Here is a 20,421-nt window from a genome sequence, read left to right as displayed (position 1 = left end):
GTGGGAAAACTGCTTGACGTCAGGAGTTCAAGACCAACCTGGGCAACATGGTGAGACCCTGTGTCTACAAAAAATTCAAAAAGGCTGGGCGAGGTGGCTCATTCCTGTAATCCTAGCACTCAGGGAGGCCAAGGCGGGTCGGCTGCCCTGAGTTCACAGGCGTGAGACTAGCCTGAGCAAGAGCAAGATTTCGTCTCTAAAAATCGCCAAGCATTGTGGTGGGTGCCTATAGTCCACAGCTATTTGGGAGGCTGAGGCAAGAGAATTGCTTAAGCCCAAGAGTTTGAGGTTGGTGTGTGCTATGACACACGATACTCTACTGAGGGTGACAAAGTGAAACTCTGTCTCAAAAATAAATAATTAAATACAAATTTAAAGAATTCACCAGGCATGGTAGTATATGCCTGTAGTTCTAGCTATTCAGGAGGCTTACTTGAGCTTGGGAGTCTGAAGTTTCAATAAGCTGTGACTGACGTACTGCATTTCAGTCTGAGAGACAGAGCAAGACCCTATCTCCAAAAGACTAAAAACAAATAAACAAACCAAAAAAAAAAGAGAGAGAGAGAGAGAGAAAAGTCCAGTAGTGTAGTTACAATGCACTACCATGATAACTAGGACTGACTATGGGAGAGCCACAGGAATAAATAAGTCAATAAGTCCCAACACACATAGCCAGGACTAAAGGGGTTTCTCAATAGATACACTCAAATACTTCCAAGGAGGAAAGCAATAAAAAACTATAATTAAAACAATATCTTTTAATGTTTAACTTATAGATAACTAGCTAGTTTACATTCTTTAGTTTTTGTTTAATTTTGAGAAAAACTACTCTGGGTTTAAATTAATTTGGTTAAATTAAATGGAAATAAAAATATAGTTTCTACGAACTGGTCTCAGTTTGTCATTCCTCTCATTGTAGGAGAATCATTAAGGAAAAATTACTAGGGCGGCGCCTGTGGCTCAGTGAGTAGGGCGCTGGCCCCATATATAAGGTGACCAGATTTTAACATTAGTAAAGTGGGACATGATGGAGGGGGCTGACAACAATGCAAACTTTGATAAGCAGTTCTTGATAATCAGTTCTCAACAATTATTTGTTACTATTAAAGTTTAACATTATAAAATTAACAAAAATAATATAAAACGCATATCCTGGAGAAATAGCCACATGGCAGCCTAAAATCATATATTCCCTTCCTGTTCTCCTGTGTTCCCTAGCTTGTTGTGCATTTGTTCCAAAAATCGGGGCTTTTTTAAAATGCCGCAGGACACAGGACAAATTGTTAAAAATCAGGACTGTCCCGCCAAAAGCGGGATGTCTGGTCACCTTACCCATATACCAAGGGTGGTGGGTTCAAACCCGACCCCAGCCAAACTGCAACAAAAAAAATTGCCAGGCATTGTGGCGGGCGCCTGTAGCCCCAGCTACTAGGGAGGCTGAAGCAAGAGAATCGCCTAAGCCCAAGAGTTGGAGCTTGCTGTGAGCTGTGACAGCACAGCACTCTACCAAGGGCAACAAAGTGAGACTCTGTCTCTAAAAAAAAAAGGAACAATCACTAAAGTTTTAGTTGTTACAGTGACTCTTCTTTGACTCAGTACCATTACTGTATCATTTGGGCTTAGTGTAACATGGCATTTATACAGTTCTTAATCTTTATTAATTGATGTATTATCACAGGTTTACTATTTGTATAATAAATCCCGGTGACCACTAGCATTATTTTCTCATGTATTTTTGACTTAGAAACCTACAAGTTGGCTGGGAGCCTGTAGCTCAGTGGCTAGGGTACCGGCCACATACACCTGGGCTGGTGGGTTTGAATCCAGCCTGGGCCTGCCAAACAACAATGACAAGTACAACAACAACAATAAAAAAATAGCCGGGTGTTATGGCGGGTGCCTGTAGTCCCAGCTGCTTGGGAGGCTGAGGCAAGAGAATCGCTTAAGCCCAGAGTTTGAGGTTGCTGTGAGCTGTGATGCCACTGCACTCTACCAAGGGCGACATAGTGAGACTCTGTTTCAAAAAAAAGAAAAAGAAACCTATGAGCTGTACATTGTTTACCTACAACACTAAATAAGTTGAACCATTAGCTGGTAACTAGGCTTGGTAACCAAGCTAATGAGCACATGGAAAAACAGCAATCAGCACACTATTCTCCTTATAGCTCACTCCATGGTAAATAGTACAAGCCCTCTGTGCCATGGGAGCCACCTTGTCTACCACAATCCTGTGGTAGTATCTGATGTAATAGTATCTGTCAGAGCTAAGCACCTGGAGGAAGTAGGGATAATTTGGATGACTTGAATGCATGGTTTGTGTTGTTGTTGTTTTAATAAACCATAAAGCCACTAGCAGAAAGTTTAATGATTTCTGTTCTTATGCTGCCTGTGGGGATTTCACATTGTGCTCCCAGCCATTGGTACTGATTCAATAACAACAGCCTTACATATTGGCAGCTTTCCTAAACAAGCAATGTAAAATCTAAAAACACTGGTTACTGCATATGTATGCAGTGGATTCTGCCCATACAATTATACAAAACATATGCTTACAACAGTTTTCTAAAGAACATTATTAGTCTATACAAAAGCTTTTCTAGATTCTTCTTCTTACTAAACAAATGATTAATAGCAGTCATTCATTGAAAAATATTTGTATGAAATACAGACATGACATCTGCCACAGTAGTCTTCCTTTCTTCTCACCACACAAGTACCCTTTACCATTGTTTACACAAATCAAGACATTTAAGAGGGCCAGAAATAAAGGTCACAGTCCCCAATCAAATCCTACTTTCACAGTGCCTTTTCTAATTGGCTCATTTACAAGGATTCTTTTCTGTCCTCTGAATTCCTAAAGCACTAACTGTACCGTTCATCTGACCCTTACCATGCACTAACCTGTGCCCTTATTTATCCTTTTATTGACATGTCTTATTTCCTCAGAAGACTGAACATACTGCTTGTAGGAACCAAGCTTTGTATTTTTTATCTCCCACCTCTTAACATGCTAGGTATACCTTAGGATAACAATGCAAATGATAAGGGTTTTTACCATCAGGCTACAGTGCACTCTGTGTTCTAATTCTTTCAGCAAAAATTTTAGCTGCCATTTACTGAGTGCTTACTATTACTAGTAGTACTTCACAAATATTATATTTAATCCTCTTAGGTATTATAAGTTCCATTTTAGTGATGAGGAAACTAAGGCTTGGCGTGCTTATATACGTTCAAGGTCACACAGATAACAAATAATGAAACTTTAGAACTCTGGTCTGTTTCATTCCAAGCACCACACTATTACTATTAGGCACAGGAACAAACACATTCTGAATATGTGACCTGAGAAACCTTTTAAGAGTTTTTAAAGAGAATGTTTAAGGAATGAGATACTTCAAGAATTAAGTATAATATTTTACAAGGAAGGGATTAGCATTATGGAGATAGCATTGATAAAATAATACATACCAAATTTGGTCAAAGGGACTTCAAAGAGGTTCAATTTTATTCATTGTTTGAATCTGTTTATTTCACTCATCTCTTAGGAAAAGAAATTTACACTGAGAATTCACATCCCCCTCCACAGAAACCCCAACTTCTCAAATTAAAGCTCCCCACAAAAATAAAGATAATATTAGGAAATCAAAAATTATGATGTTCATGAGAACATTAGGAGAAACAGTAATTTAAAAGGACATAGGACCGAGGACGGTTCTGAAGAAATGGAATATTTTAAACTTTATGTAAATGTAAAATATATATATTTCTTTAAAAAATATGTATGTATGTATATATATTAATGAGACGGGCTTACTTCTCCCAGGCTTATCTTGAACTCCTGGGCTCAAGCAATTCTCCCCCCTCAGACTCCTGAATAACTGAGATTATAGGCATGTACAGTACCACACCTGGAAGAAACAGCATCTCTTTTAAGAACTCTCTGGTATAAGTGATACTTATTTAAAAATCAATGAAAAAAAGTCATTCAACTTAGCCTACTGTGCTAGCCTCCTGTGTGTGGTACAAACTTTTACACAGTCACACAGAAGACAATATAAAGTCCACAATTAGAACTCTCAGGGCTTGAAATATTCCGTTACAGATCATAAATATCCACATGAATCATTTTTAAAGTTGATATTTTAATATTAAGGTATTAATATCAACATTGCTCTAGATGGAAGAGTTTGTTTTCTTAAATTTATTTATTTATTATATAATTTATCATCTTTAACATTTTTAAGTGTACAATTTAGTGGCAATAAATGTATGCTAAATGCCCGGCTATTTCTCCTTCATCCTTCCTTTCTCCCTCTTCTTCCTGTTCTCTAGTAACCACCAATCTATTCTCTATCTTCTTTTTTTTTGAGACAGAGTCTCAAGCCGTTGCACTGGGTAGAGTGCCAAAGTGTCATAGCTCACCGCAACCTCCAACTCCTCTTGAGTTCAATCGATCCTCTTGCCTCAGTTTTTCTATTTTTAGTAGAGATGGGATCTCACTCTTGTCTGGCTGGTCTGGAACTTGTGATCTCAAGTAATCTAACCACCCTGGCCTCCCAGAGTACTAGGATTACAGGTGTGAGCCACAGCGCCCGGCCTATTCTCTATCTTCATGAGATCTACTTTTTTTAGCTCCTACATATTAAGGAGAACATGCATGTCTTTCTGTGATTAGCTTATTTCACTGAACATACTAGCCACACTAGCCACCCGTTCCATCCATGTTGCTACAAACAACAGGACCACATAAATCTTGATCAACAAATATTAAGTACAGATGATAAAAGTAACAAACATAATTGCGATTTTCATTTTCTTACTGAATCATTATCTGATGTGATCTCTACAGTCCCCTGAAATGAGGCAGATTTATACTCTAATACAAGCAACAGTTTAAATAAGTTAGCTCATTACCCTCCCCAAATTAAGTAATTCTACCTCTTCTGCAGCTGAAAATGTAAGCTGTTACAACTTAAAAAAAAAAAAAGAGCTTAGAATCGGCTAATATTGAGGTTTCTCTTTGAGAGTGATTAAAATCTCCCAATTTCCTTCTAAAACAGTGATTTTCAACTGTTGTTCAGTGTGAGGATCTTAGATGTGCCTTGAAAATTTTTAAAGATTAAATTATTTTTGAAAGAAGTTCAAAGCACAGTAAGTATATTTTATTTTACTTTTTTTTTGATCAATATAATTTAAGTATGCGGTGGAAGTCAGACTATAGGTTCAAATGTGCTGTGATAAAAAAGAAGTTGAAAAATACTACTTTAGGCAGTGCCCGTTGCTCAGTAGGTAGGGCACCGGCCACATACACCAAGGTTGGCTGGATTCAAACCCAGCCTGGGCCTTCTAAAACAACAATGACAACTGCAACAAAGAAAACAGCCGGCACCTGTAGTCCCAGCTACTCAGGAGGCTGAGGCAAGAGAATCGCTTGAACCCAAGAGTTTGAGGTTTCTGTGAGTTGTGACACCACAGCACTCCACCCAGGGTGACAGCTTGAGAGTCTGTCTCAAAAAAAAAAAAAAAAGAAAAAAAGAAAAGAAAAGAAAAGAAAGAAAGAAAAACATACTGCTTTAAAAACAAATTAATACAGAAAACAAAAGTGGTTAAACTCATAAATCATGCAAAAAAAGAGGTGAGCCCATGCAAAAAGCGTTTGCCTTTTGGTGTACAACACTAGCAATCTATTGATAAATCATTGGTTACCTTCTTTCTATTTCTTCTTTTTTCTTTTAAGGCAGAGTCTCACTCTGTCACCCTGGGTAGAGTGCAGTGGTGTCATAGCTCAAGCAATCCTCTTGCCTCAGCCTCCCAAGTAGCCTGGTTGGTTTTTTGTTTTTTTTTTTTTTTTCACTTTTAGTAGGGACAAGGCTATATTCTTTCTAAATCACAGAAACACCTAAAAAGGCTTCCATATTCTTAGTGTATTTCTTTAAGTTAAACCTAATTATGTTAGTGACAGCAACATTCAACAGTGTAAAGCTAACTAACCCTATCTGAGAGTAGCTGGGAAGCAATTTAATTTTTGTTTTTTTTTCTTTTGCCTTAGAAATTCAGAAACTATGTGATAAATTCAGAAACTGTGTGATAGTATCACAGTTGTTTTTTAGCCCCAAGGCAATTTAACACAGTAATTAAGAGGACTCATACCTGATGAGTCCTGATGAGGTGGCTCTCTCGCCTATAATCCTAGCACTTTGGAAGGCCTAGGAGGGAGGAAGATCACTTGAGGCCAGGGGTCCAAGATCCAGCCTGGGAAACACAGTGAGACCCTCGTCTCTACAAAAAAATAAAAACATTAGCTGGGCAAGGTGGCAAACACCTGTAGTCCTACTGCTCAGGAGAATCCCTCAAGCCTAGGAGTTTTGAGTCTATAGTGAGCTATGATCACACCCCTGAACCCCCACTATGGTGACAGAGGGAAACCAAGAGTACTCACATTTATTATAAAGATTCAAGAAGAAAGATGATCTATAGAAGTTTAAGCCTCTTTATTTCTCCAAGGCCCCACAACTCTTAGAAACAAAGATTGACAACAACTTTAATTACCTGGCTTTAGGCAGTAGTTTATCAGTCTACAGAAATTTCCCAATTTTAGTAGTAAATATAAGTGAGCATAGAAGCCAAATAGCAGCAATTAAGAAAACAAATGCACTCCAGATTTATCAAAAAGAAATCTTAACTTGAACACATCAATACCTTACCATCCTGTTTATCTTTATTGTGCAGACTTACTCTTCAGTTAACTTGGCTAAACATGATTCCAAGAAGGTCAAAGTTGAGAGCTCTTTTTTCCCCCCTCAGTTTCAGGCCAATTATTGGTCTACTGAATTCAAAAAACCAGAAATGTGTATAAAGCCACAGGAGTTAATTGTCAATAATAAAAATACAAATGCACCTTTATGTTCTGACAGTGGATCATTAACCTCTCCTTCATATCTGAACACAGTAAGACCCAGAGGATTCACTAGATGTAAACCAATTTGATTACTTTTTAAAAGCTATTCCATTTTTATTTTTATTTATTTATTTATTTTTTTAAGAGACAGAGTCTCACTTTGTTGCCCTTGGTAGAGTGCTGTGGCATCACAGCTCACAGCAACCTCCACCTCCCTAGGCCTAGGTGATTCTCTTGTCTCAGCCTCATGAGCAGCCGGGACTAAGGAGCCTGCCACAACGCCCAGCTATTTTTTGTTGCAGTTTGGCTGGGGCTAGGCTTGAACCCACCACCCTTGGTATATGGGGCTGGTGCCCTACTCACGGAGCCATAGGCGCCGCCCCACTATTCCATTTTTAGGGCTATATTCTCTATTCAAGGATTAGAAATAACTGCAAACGTCAGTATTAAAGTCAAAGAGACATCTCATACCAGTTTAAAATATTAGTTTTAGCCTCTTTACCCACCAAAGGGAGGGAGGAAAGCCCTTAAAGCACAAATGAATGCCTGACTCACTAAAGTATCAATTATTCTAATTACGTTTGCTCATTTCTATAGAAGACTAGATTTAAAAAGCATTACAGACTGGGCACAGGGGTTCACACCTGTAATCCCAGCATTTTGGAGAGCTGAGGAAGGAGGATCACTTGAAGCCAGGAGTTTGAAACCAGCCTGGGCAACATAGCGAGGTTCCATCTCTATAAAAAATTGAAAGAAAAAGTTAAGAAAAAAAAAAAACACTAAGACACAAACACACTAGTCTAGGCTGACAAAAGGTCAGGATCATTGATATCACTGTCTTCCATCTCTCAGCCCCCTGGAAGGTGTTTAGGGACAATAACACACATGGAACTGTTATGTCCTGTTAATAGTGCCCTCCTTCTGGAGTGCTCCTGAAGGACCTGCCTGAGGTTGTTTACAGTTAACTTTTTTTATTGAGACAGTCTTTCTGTCACGCACAGCTAGAGTACTGTGGCATCAGCCTAGTTCACAGCAATCTCAAACGTCCTGGGTTTAAGTGATCCTTCTGCCTCAGCCTCCCGAGTAGCTGGGATTATAGGAACCTGCCACAACACCCAGCTTACTTTTATGTCAGTGGTTTTCAACCTTCCTAATGCCTCCTAATGCCGTGACCCTTTAATACAGTTCCTCATGTTGTGGTGACCCCCAACCATAAAATTATTTTCATTGTTACTTCATAATTGTAATTTTGCTAGGAAAGTAGAGATCGTTCATAAGAGCAATAAAAATTTTATATAACGCCCACAAACACACCTAATAAGAATATGTTATTACCATCTAAGGAAAATTGTGACATTTAAATAAAAGACATTTAAAAAGCAGAAAATAAATGCACGCACCATATTCTTCATTGGGTATACTCATTTTGTAAAATTGTTTATTTGATCTAAACTTAATTCAGTAAAATTTCAATCAAAATCCCAACCAAAAAAAAAATTTTTAAAGTGGAAGACAAGCTGTTTCTAAGACTTATCTGGAAAATTAACAACAAAGGCTTGGTGCCTATGGCTCAAGTGGCTAAGGCGCCAGCCACATATACCTAAGGTAGTGGGTTCGAATCCAGCCTGAGTCCACCAAACAATGACAGCTGCAACCAAAAAATAGCCAGCTGTGGCAGGCGCCTGTGGTCCCAGCTACTTGGGAGGCAGAGGCAGGAGACTCGCTTGCGCCCAGGAGTTGAAGGTTGCTGTGAGCTGTGATGCCACAGCACTCTACCCAGGGGGACAGCTTGAGGCTTTGCCTCAAAAAAAAAAAAAAAAAAGAAAATTAACAATAAAAGCAAGACACTGAAAAAAGAATGAGGTAAGCCTTGTCACATACAATATCAAAATAATCCATTAAATCTGTATTGAGTATTACAGTATTACAGTAAAAACAGTGTGACACTGGTGTGTGAAAAGAAAGACACAGAACTTAAGAGTACAGAAGTAGATCCTAAGTATCTATAAAATGGTCAGTTCATGCTCACACCTGTAATCCCGCCACTCTGGGAGGCTGGGGTAGGTAGACTGCTTACACTCAGGAGTTCAACACCACCTCAGCAAGAGTGAGCTCCCTTCTCTACAAAATAGCCAGGCATTGTGGCAGATGCCTGTAGTCCCAGCTACTTAGGAGGCTGAGGCAAGAGAATCGCTTAAACCCAAGAGTTTGAGGTTGCTGTGAGCTATGACACCACAGCACTTTACCAAAGGCGACAAAGGGAGTCTGTCTCAAAAAAATAAATAAATAAAAATAAAATGGTCAGTACAAACATGCAAACGCAGATTAAAAATGAAAAATACCTATAAAAATATGTTCAATCTCTATAGCAGTGACTTTCAACTGGTGTGCCTCGAAAGATTAATTATTTTTGAAAGAAGTTCAAAACACAGTAAGTATATTCTTTTTTTAAACTCTTTTTTTTTGATCAACATAATTTATGTGTGTGGTGAAAGTTTTTTATTTATTTATTTTTTTTTGTAGAGACAGAGCCTCACTTTATCGCCCTTGGTAGAGTGCCGGTGGCATCACACAGCTCACAGCAACCTCCAACTCCTGGGCTTAGACAATTCTCTTGCCTCAGCCTCCCAAGTAGCTGGGACTACAAGTGCCTGCCACAATGCCTGGCTAATGTGTGGTGAAAGTTTAACTATAAGTTCAAATGTGCTGTGAGAGAAAAAAGGTTGAAGAACACTGCTCTGTAGTAGTACGTGAATTATAAATAGGAAAGTATTAATAACAGAGGCTCTCAGTCAGACTGCCTATGTTTGCATCCTGGCTGGATAATCTTAGGCAAATTATTCAACATCTCTGTGCCTCTTATCTATAATTAAGAATAATACCTGACTCCCAAGGTTATTAAGAAGAGAGAGATGATCTGCATAGTGGTCAAAACACTGTCTGTCAGAGATTAAGAGCTCAGTAAAAAATTAACTGCTATTTAATGTTATCATTAACAGGGCTGGTGAAGATATAGGGAAAGATATTCACATATAGCTATTAATAGTAAAAGAAAAAGAAAATTGGTAAAGCCTTTTTTGAAAGCAATTTGGTGCCTGTATCCAAAACAAACAAACATTTTTTTTTTTTTTTTGAGACAAAGTCTTACTCTGTCACCCTGGGTAGAATGCTGTGGTGTCAGCCTCACTCACATCAACCTCAAACTCTTTGGGTTCCAGGGATCCTCTTGTGTCAGCCTCCTGAGTAGGTGGGACTACAGGTGCCTGCCACCATGCCCAGCTAGTTTTTTTCTATTTTTGGTAAAGACAGGGTCACACTCTTGCTCAGGCTGGTCTCTAACTCCTGAGCTCAAGGGATCCTCATCAGACCCAGAAATTCCACTGCTAGAAATTTACCTAAAAAATGTTTACAAATATACAAAGATACACATATCAGGACTTTAAGTGCACCATTTTAAGAGTTCTGGATTCACAGCTTTAGTCCTACCAATAATAAGCCATGTAGCCCTGTACAAATCACTTCACCATTTTAATTTCTTTAGTTAAGTTACTCTAGAAAATGTGGATAATGACTTTCCCAATCTGCTTCAGAGGAATAAGATTAGTGGTCTTAAAGTGTGGTTCCTAGAGTAATATGGTCAGCATTATTCAGGAACTTGTTAGAAATGCAAATTTTCTAGCCACACCCTACCAGGGTGTCCAACTTGTGGCCCCCGGGCAATAAGCAGATTATTTTGAAGACTGTTTTGCTTATCTGTGGTGTCTAATAACTCAAAAAGTATGTATAGGAACAGGTAGGAGGGCCCTGCCAGGTATGGGGGTAGGGGCGGCACAGGCACCAAGATGTCCAACTGAGTGTTCTACTGGGGAAGCCAGTCACAACAGGAGCTGGTACACAGCCTCAGGACTGCAGCTGAATGCACAGCTAGAAGATTGGCTTTCCCAAGTACAGTCTACAAAAAGACCTGCTAGAGCCATTATTGCACCCATGCAGGATATACGTACTATGGGTCTTGTGCTGCCCATGCTTTGCAAGTGGATCCATCTATTTCCCAGAGAATTTTCATCCTTGGGCCTTCTCATCATGTGCCCCTCTTTCGGTGTGCACTTTCCAGTGTGGATATATATAGGACACTTCTCTATGACCTTCATGTTGACCAAAAGAGTTACAGAGAACTATGGAAGACAGGAATGTTTGCATGTCTCTGTAGACAGATGAAGATAAACAAAGTACTGAAATGCATTTGCCTTATACAGCTAAAGCCATAGGATGAATTTACCATTATTCTTGTACTAGTTGGAGCTAGGAGTGAGTCAAAAGAACAGGAATTCTTTTGTAAATATCTTTTGAATTCTTCAGTAAATATCTAGTGGATCCTAGTAATCTCTTTGTGGTTTCTTCTAATTTCTGCCATTGGGATCAAAGATTCCATTACAGTTACTATGACGAATTCCAGGGGGAGATTTATAGATCCATTGAACATCTAAATAAAATGGGTATGAGTACTATAGAATAATTAGACCCTCTATCTTTTAGCAATTACTTGAAGAAATACCATAGTACTATATGTGGAAGACATCCCATTGGGCTGTTATTAAATGCTATCACAGAGCTCCAGAAGAATGGAATGAATATGAGCTTTTCCTTTTTGAATTATGCCCAGGCAAGCCAGTGTAGAAACTTGCAGGACAGTTCTGTGAGTTACTTAGCTGGAGCACTCAGGGTCCAGAGCACTGAAGCTCTGAAGGATGCCACCTGCATATTCTCATATTCTGTCCAGGGTCCCAGCCTAGCCTTTACCAAGATACTAGTCCTGGTTTGGGGGGGAAATCTGAAACCTCAAACTAATAGAACTTTGTTCTTTTCTAGTAGGTGTAGTCCTTCCTTAATTTCAACTCATTAAAAAATGCTTTATAGTTTAGGGCAGTGGAAGGAAGGCTGGCATCAAAATATTTTGATCAAAAAAGATGACAATGTAAAGGCCCAGTTGGGGCAGACAGTTTTTTGAGAGTAACTTGTAAAGCATTTACCATATCCTAAATTTGCACTCTTTGCAGGCTTGTGCACATATATTCCGCTTTCAGAATAGTTTTGCAAATTGTACACAAAGGTGGAAGCTTTTTAATAAATTGCTTTTATAAATGATCTGTATCAGAATATAATAAATCTCCAGTTATAGTTAATTACTACCTGTGTTGTACAACAGATACCTTCTATTATACTTGCTAATAAAGGGCTACACAACTCAAAAATATAAAAAGTATGTAGGGACCTTTTCTTTTGCTCATCAGCTTTTAGCGGTTGTGTATCTACTGTGTGACCTAAGACAACTCTTACTCTTCCAATGTGAGGCAGAAAAGAAACAAGGCTGGACACTCCTGCTAGACCTATGGAAACGAAAACTTGAGGGTTGGGGAGCTGGCAGCAATTTGTGTTTTGTTTTTTTTGGTGACAGTCTCACTCTGTTGCCCAAACTAGAGTGCTGTGGCATCAGTCAAGCTCACAGCACCTCAAACTCCCAGGTTCAACTAATCCTTCTGCCTAAATAGCTAGGACTACAGGTGCCTGCCATACCTGGCTAATTTTTCTATTTTTAGTACTGTGTTTCCCTGAAAATAAGACCTACCCAAAAAATAAGCCCTAGCAGGATTTCTATGCATTTGTTAAATATAAGCCCTACCCCCCATAATAAGACAGTGCCACGCCATGCATTTAGGTGTGGCGGAGCGGTAAGGAAGACTGGAATACCTTTTATAAGACATCCCCTGAAAATAAGCCCTAGTGTGTCTTCTTGAGAAAAAATAAATGTAAGACAGTGTCTTATTTTCGGGGGAAACACAGTAGAGACAGGGTCTTGCTCTTGCTCAGGCAGGTCTTCAACTCCTGAGCTCAAGAGACCCTCTGGCCTTGGCATCCCAGAGTGCTAGGATTATAAGTGTGATCCACTGCCCCTGGTTAGCAATTTCTGTTTTAACAAGCACTCCAGGTGATACTAATACAAGCTTAAAATTCAGAGATAAGCACATGTGAAATTCCTTGGACAATTACAAAGTGAAATGGAAAGACCATCAGTACTATTACTAACAGGAAAAAAAAATAGAGAGAAAGTGTTTCTACCTTTTGATTTCATGAAAAGGTACATTTTAAATAATCATCTCAATATGCTCCTCTATTGTTAAGGCTGAGCTTTTGAAAGCACTAACATGTATCCAGGAAGTCAAAATATGAACTAAGACATATTCTAGGTCAAGGAGAAAACATCCAAGGTAATCTCATTAACAAAGCAAGCAATGTCTCAAGTACCTAAAGTTCCAAGACTTTTTTTTTTTTGAGACTGAGTCTCACTTTGTCACCCTATAGCAACCCCCAAAGTCTTGGGCTCAAGTGGTCCTCTTGCCTCAGCCTCTCACGTAGCTGGGACTACAGGCGCCAGCCACAAAGCACGGCCATTTTTGGAGACAGGGTCTTGCTCTTGCTCAGGCTAGTCTGGAACTCACCAGCTCAAGCAATCCATCAGCCTTGGCCTTCTAGAGTGCTAGGATAACTAGGTGTGAACCACCTGGTCTGGCCTAAGTTCTAAGACTCTTGATCATTAGTTTTTACCGTAGAAACATTTTTAATGGTAGCCTTTGCCAGCATTCTATTAATAATCCTCAATCCTTTCCTGATCTTTTTAGAACACAAAAATGGTCACACATTTAGTGTATAACAATAGCACTAACATCTTGGCCTCTTACTTAAGCGACCACTTCCCACTTAGTGACCACTTAAATAATGGCTTTAACACTGGGTTTCACATTTTCCAGAACTTCAGATTTTTTAAAAAGCAAGTACAGACTCTTCTCATAATCATTTTGATCAGTCTGGTCCCATTAAGTTTGATCAGATGATTGCCTGTGCTACTCATATGTTTTTTTCTAGTAGAATTTACACTTATAATATGACAACTATTCTTTGTGCAATGAATTTGACCACTTCTTAATGTCATTCATTGACAAGTCAAAAATAATATATTTGGTTGAGTTTTATACAGTAGCAAGGGGGGAGAACTTAATCCAATAATGACATAATTACCAATAAAATACAGTTATACCCTAGCTATGCCATAGTTTCCCCTATATATAACACAGTTGAAGGTCAAGAAACCAGAAAAACCCTATGAAATCACCAAAATAGGCATCCAAAGGCCAACTTTAGAGATCATGAACTTTTCCTACAGGACAGCCCCTAGGACCTCATTTTGGCCTTTTTACTCTCTGACATTTTTCTCACTGGATTCTAAATCAATAGTAAATCCAAGGCATCAAACAAGAAAAGGCAAAAAGCTCTTCTGAGTGGTTCCTCAGCAATAACAGGAGAACCACTGACCTAAGAGTACTCATGTGTCAAGGAATCCCCTCCTAAAATATATACTTGGAGTCAGTCTTCACTTTTCCTATCTGAGTCTTTTAGTTGCTCCCATTAGTCATTACTATTTATATATCTGGTACTATAGGGAAATGCTCACATCAGTTGAGATTCACAGTATCAACTTTTAGAACATTTTCCTTTAGGAAAGAGGTTCTTAATCTTTTCTTTCTTTCCTTTTCTTTTTTTTTTTTTTGAGACAGAGCCTCAAGCTGTCCCCCTGGGTAAAGTGCCATGGCATCACAGCTCACAGTAACCTCCAACTCCTGGGCTCAAGAGAGTCTCCTGCCTCCTCCTCCCAAGTAGCTGGGACTACAGGCACCTGCCACAACGCCTGGCTATTTTTTGGTTGCTGCCATCATTGTTGTCTGGTGGGTCCGGGCTGGATTCAAACCCGCCAGCTCAGGTGTATGTGGCTGGTGCCTTAGCCGCTTGAGCCACAGGTGCCGAGCCTCTTAATCTTTTCTGAGATCACAAATTATTTCGAGAATCTGATTTCAAAAAACATACTTATCTACCTAACATTTTCATATGATCTTAGGGAATTAATTCACTGACTTTCTGAAGCCAATCAATAAATATCTAGGAGACCATGCACCCCAAATTAAAAACTTCTATATCAGGTGCCAACAATGCGTATGTTTAAGTTCATAAAACTTTGTATTTTATTCAGAATGATTCCCAGTGATTTTTTTTAAATGATGATGAGCTAAGCAACATAATAAATGCTTAATTAACATGAATAAACACGACCTCCAAAGCAATACTAATAAATACAGTTTAGAAAAGATGATTATTATAGCAAGTTTCTTTTAAGAAAAAAGTGGCTAGGCTCAGCACCTGTAGCTCAAGCAGCTAAGGTGCCAACCACATATAACAGAGTAGGCAGGTTCAAATACAGCCCAACCCTGCCAAACAACAATGACAACTGCAACAAAAAAATAGCCAGGCGTTGTGGCAGGTGCCTATAGTCCCAGCTACATGGGAGGCTGAGGCAAGGGAATCGCTTAAGCCCAGGAGTTGGAGGTTGCTGTGAGCTGTGATGGGCCGCCGCACTCTACCCAGGGTGACAGCTTGAGGTTCTGTCTCAAAAAAAAAAAAAAAAAAGTGGCTAAAGAGAGACAAAAATGAAAGAGAAATATTCTGCAAGTACTTTAAACATTTATCTACCTTTGTAGCAAAATTCAGTAAAGTAAATATGTTTTTCTCTAAATTGGTCAGCAAAGATAATTCCTAAGACTGCCAAGTCTCAAAAGTGACCTAGTAACTACTAAGACAAAGTATCATTTTTATGGTTAAGAGCACTGGCCTAGGAAATGGATCCAGAACTCAGAACAGTTTTGTCACTGACCATGTATATAGCCTTGAACAATAAATTCTCTAAGCCTCAGCTTTCTTTATCTCTAAACAGAATAAACTGGCTCAAAGGGCGGCTGTGCTGATTTTTTTTTTTTTTTTTAAGGCAGCATCTAACTCATTGGTGCCAGGTAGAGTGCAGTGGCATCATCAGAACTTACTGTAACCTCAAACTCCTAGGCTCAAATGATCTCCTGCCTCAGTCTCTTGGGTAGCTAGGACTATAAGCAGCACCAACATGGCTGGCTAATTTTTCTATTTTTAGTAGAGACAGGGTCTCGCTTTTGCTTGGGCTGGTCTTGAACTACCATCTCAAACCATCCTTCCACCTTGGCCTCCCAGAGTGCTAGGATTACAGGCCTAGGATTACAGCCTGCTGTGCTGATTAAATGAGACAATATACATCAACATACATCAGTGGTCAGTAAACGGTGGTTATTAGTTATTATTTAACTTCAATCAACTAACTTTTTGTGTAGGGATTTAGTTTACAAAGTGTTACCAAATATATGATCTCTTGTGATTCTAACAGTGAAGAACCACTGTATCTCCATTTTACAATGGAAGAAACTGAAGGCAAATGATTTATCCAAAGATACTAATTAGCAGGGAAAGAATTCTGGACTCTTTGATTACAGTAAAAAGCATGACTCCAAACTCCTTTCCCCCCCAAAAGCTTAGAAGCTCTCCTTTAAAAATTCTAATCTTTTTCTTTTTTATTTTATATATTTATTTAGAGAGTCTCTCATTATGTTGCCCAAACTGAAGACAGTAGGTCATCAAAGTTCACAGCAACCTCGAACTCCTCAGCTCAACCCATCCTCCTGCTTCAGCCTCCTGAATAGCTGGGACTACACGTGAGTGCCACCACAACTGGCTAATATTTTATATTTTTAGTAGCGGCAGAGTTTCCCTCTTGCTAAGGCTGGTCTCAAGCCCCTGACGTCAACCGATCTTCCCACCTCAGCCTCCCAGAGTGCTAAGATTACAGGCATAAGCCAGTTCATCTGGCCCTTTTAATTCTTTTTATTGCTGTTAAATATAAACAAATTTTACCATTTTAACCATTTGAAGTGTACAGTTCTAGGGGATTAAGTACTTTCACATTGTTGCGCAACCACCACCACCATCCATGCCCAGAATTTTTTCATCTTTCCCAAATGAAACTTTGTATTCATGAAACACAAATTTACCATCTCCTCCACTTCAATCCCTAGCAACCACTTCCTGTCTCTGAATTTGACTACTGTAAGTACCTCATATAAATGAAACCATACAGTATTTGTGTTTTTGTGACTGGTTTATTAGAAAAATGTCTTCAAGGTTCATTCATGTGTCACACTTTCCTTCCTCTTTAAGACCAAATATTTATACATACATACATCTACCACATTTTGTTTTTCCATTCACCCATCCATGGATGCTTGGATTGCTTCCACCACCTATTTTTAAAGTATTATTAACATTTTAAAAGTGAGATTGGTTATCTAGAGTCAAACTATTCACTCCTTTCCTTATCTTCCACTCCATTTGTCCCTCCCTGTTCAGAGAGAAAATGCAAAGAGGGGTGGAGTGTTCAACCTGTGGCTGGTGGGCCACATGTAGATTTTGTGAGGACTATTTTTTGCTTATCTGTAGTGGTGGATATCACAAAACCTATGCTGCATGAACCATGAACCTTTTTTTCTTTCCTTTTTTTTTTTGCTCATCAGCTCTTGTTAGGGTTTATGTATTTAATGTGTGGCCCAAGACAACTTATCTTCTTCCAGTGTGGAGCAGAGAAACCAACAGGTTGGACATGCCTGGTAGAGTTTACAGTGCAAGGCAGTAAAACCAGTTATTCTTTTTTCTTTCTCTCTTTTCTGTTTTTTAATAACTCGACCAGGAATCAACACAAAAGATAAAAACTAAAACTCAAAGGAGTTTAATTCAATTTGGGAGAAATAGAAGGCAAAACATCAATTAATATAATAAATTAGGTGTAAGATCACCTATAACACATTTTGTGGAATGCTATTTTCTGGACCTTTAATAAGGAATAAAAGAAAATCTCCACTATTGGACAAGAAATTAAAATGTCAGTAGCTGTGCTTAAGCGCTAAGTGACTTTACTGAAGCTACTGAGAGTGAGTGCCAATACACTAACACAGACCAAATTGTAGCTATCTAAAGTAACCTTAAACCACTTCATTGGCTTAAGGATACAAGGTGAAATAGTAAAGAGTTTCCCTACTTTGAGCTTTATAGTTGTGATGGGAGATTAACCACAAGCTTTAGCACACACAATTCTCAGAAGCAGCTAAAGCACAATGGAAGAGAATGACAACTCTAGAAATTTCAAAAACATTAACTTAAAGACGCATTCAAACCTTTGTACTTTGGTGAATGAAGGTGTGCACCGCAGGCTCGGAGCTGTGAGCACCCAGTAGTACAGGGGGATGTGGGGGGCGGAAGGGAGAGAGAGAGAGATGAGAAGAAAGAAAGGGAGAGGAAACAGCTAAACTATGAGAGAGAGAGAGAGAGAGAGAGAGAGAGAGATGAGAAGAAAGAAAGGGAGAGGAAACAGCTAAACTACCGAAATCTTCTGAAGTAACTCCAGACTAAAACTAACAGGCACGAAGAACGAACTACCTTACTTTGTGTGAACTGATTGCAACAGAAACTTACAGTTAGGCGAAAATATATTTAGAACAAAACCACCACCACGGGAGGTTGGTGACCAGCAGGACCCACAGGGAGTCTCCAACATTTGCGGCCGCTGTTCCCATTCTATCGAGCACCCTTTACCCCAGTCTCCTGAGTGCCAAATGGCTCGGCGGTCATTCAGTCCGCGGTTACGGACAACTTCTCTAGACGACCCCACTTTCAGATTCCTTCAAAGTTTACCAGAAAGTCTTCCAAAGGATTCTGTCCACCCCACCGCCGGACACTTTCTACCTCAACAAATCATCCCACACTATCGCCCCTCTCTCCGGACGCCTGGAGACCGCCAAGCACGCAGGCTGCGCTTCCACCCTCCCTCGCTTGTTTGCTCCCCAGGATGGGGAAGCGACTGCTTGGAAAGCAAACTTTCTCAGCGTTTGAGGAGGCGGGAGGGGGCACCGCGGACTTACAGCTGGTTGATGGCGTTCTGCGAGATGACCGCGTTGGCGGAGAAGTAAGGGATCATGTCGGGGCCACCGAGGCTGCAGGTGCAGGCGAGGGGCGGCTTCCTTTTGCGAGCCAACGTGCTCAGAGTCATGGGGCCGGCTCAAAACTCCGCATCGTGGCCCCTGCCCGACTCGGCCACGAAGCGCTCTCGCTAGACTACTCCAGGCAGAGGCGCAGGCGGCACGGCCACCCGGCGGTGAAGCTTACTCGCGGATCGCGCCCAGGCAGCCGCCGAAGCCCTGGGGCTCGGCTGCAGAGTCTGGGCGGCCAGGCGCCACCAGCAGCCTGCCCCCACCGCGTCCGGGGCGGGGCGCACGGCGCGGCGGGGCGGGGCGGAGGAGTGTCCTGGGCGCTAGGGGGGTGGGACCGGCCGGCGTCCCGCCCCCAAGCTCGCGCCGCCCACGCGGGTCCCACCCAGAGCGTCCGGGGCTGGGAGGGAAGGGCCTGCCCCAAGGGCCTGCCCCAAGGTGCCGCAGTTTAGGCCAGGGAGTGAAGGGTGCCGGGGTGCAGGGATAGTGACAAAAGCTCTTATTTCTCTAAGGCGAACTTTTTTTTGTTTTTTTGAGACAGAGTCTCAAGCTGTCGCCCTCAGTAGAGTACTATGTGTCATAGCTCACAGCAACCTCCAACTCCTGGGCTCAAGCGATCCTCTTGCCTCAGTTTTTCTATTTTTAGTAAAGACCGGGTCTCACTTTTGCTCAAGCAATCCAGCCGCCTCGGCCTCCCAGAGTGCCAGGATTACAGACGTGAGCCACCGCGCCTGGCCACTCAGGCGGACTTTTAACGGAAAAGTTCTGCCTCTTATCCGGTTTGATATACATTGTTTCTCGAACAAACCCATTTTTTTAATGATCTAAAAAAAATTAAAGGTCACATATTCACAAACGCAAAAAATATTTATGAACGGCTTCCTATGTGCTGAGAAAATTCAGAGATTTATTTTCTTTTAACGGTTGAGTTTATAGTTTTACACTGTCAGTAACATCTACTTAAAGTACTTTGTAAATACATTTATAGAGGGGCTTTCCGGCCGTCACTGCAAATCAAGGATTCACAGACTTAGCTGCACATGAGTTATCTGTGGAGATTTTAAAAAACCCCAATGCCCAAGCTGCACCATAGACCAATCAAATCGCAGTCTCTTCCGGGTGGGATTTAAATGTCTTTTTCAAAGCTTTCTCGGTGATTTCAAAGTGCTGCCATGGTTAAAAAGGCAGGTTAGGCAAGTTAGAGGTTATGGTGTACAGACATGGTGTAGGCAGATGACCTCGTTTGTAAATAATGGCAGGAATCTAAATTTTTATGACTCTTGATCTTTTACCACCAAACGGTATATATACTCTGATCCCTTTGTTGGGGTTTATGCCCTTAGTACACCTTTACCGCGTTCCTTCCAACTCACAGAACAGTGCCTTTCGCCTGACCAGGAAGCACCGCCTCTATGTAAAATGACTCCATCTCTCTGTGTTCTGTATGCTATGTAGGGGCTTACAAGAGAAGCTGGCAGGGAGCAGATAAGTTAGCACTTTTATCTTTTACCTTTTCAGGTGTCATAATGCCAGAGCAAATATTTTCAGGAACCAGCATTTTTTTTTTTTTTTTTTTTTTTT

The 20,421-nt window shown here is 40.4% G+C and overlaps 1 protein-coding gene and 1 pseudogene across 3 annotated transcripts in view; one reads left to right on the top strand and one right to left on the bottom strand.

Annotated features, from left to right (window-relative positions):
* Positions 1-20,421, bottom strand: part of SSH2 (slingshot protein phosphatase 2) — a 306,592-nt gene that overhangs the window by 107,144 nt on the left and 179,027 nt on the right. For 2 of the 3 annotated variants that reach the window (XM_023517480.1, XM_023517481.1), the window contains exon 1: positions 18,775-19,089. The exons of the other annotated variant lie outside the window; for it this stretch is intronic. In XM_023517480.1, coding sequence (XP_023373248.1) covers positions 18,775-18,902 — 128 coding nt within the window. In that variant the 5' untranslated portion in view covers positions 18,903-19,089. Of the gene's footprint in view, positions 1-18,774; positions 19,090-20,421 lie in introns of those variants that run through there. 3 annotated transcript variants of the gene reach the window in all.
* On the top strand, positions 10,712-18,745 carry LOC105887734 (annotated as a pseudogene).

The sequence above is a fragment of the Otolemur garnettii genome, unplaced genomic scaffold (assembly GCF_000181295.1).
Source record: "Otolemur garnettii isolate 467f Iridium unplaced genomic scaffold, OtoGar3 scaffold00112, whole genome shotgun sequence".
Classification (NCBI taxonomy): domain Eukaryota; kingdom Metazoa; phylum Chordata; class Mammalia; order Primates; family Galagidae; genus Otolemur; species Otolemur garnettii.
This window is presented reverse-complemented; position numbering and strand designations above follow the sequence as displayed.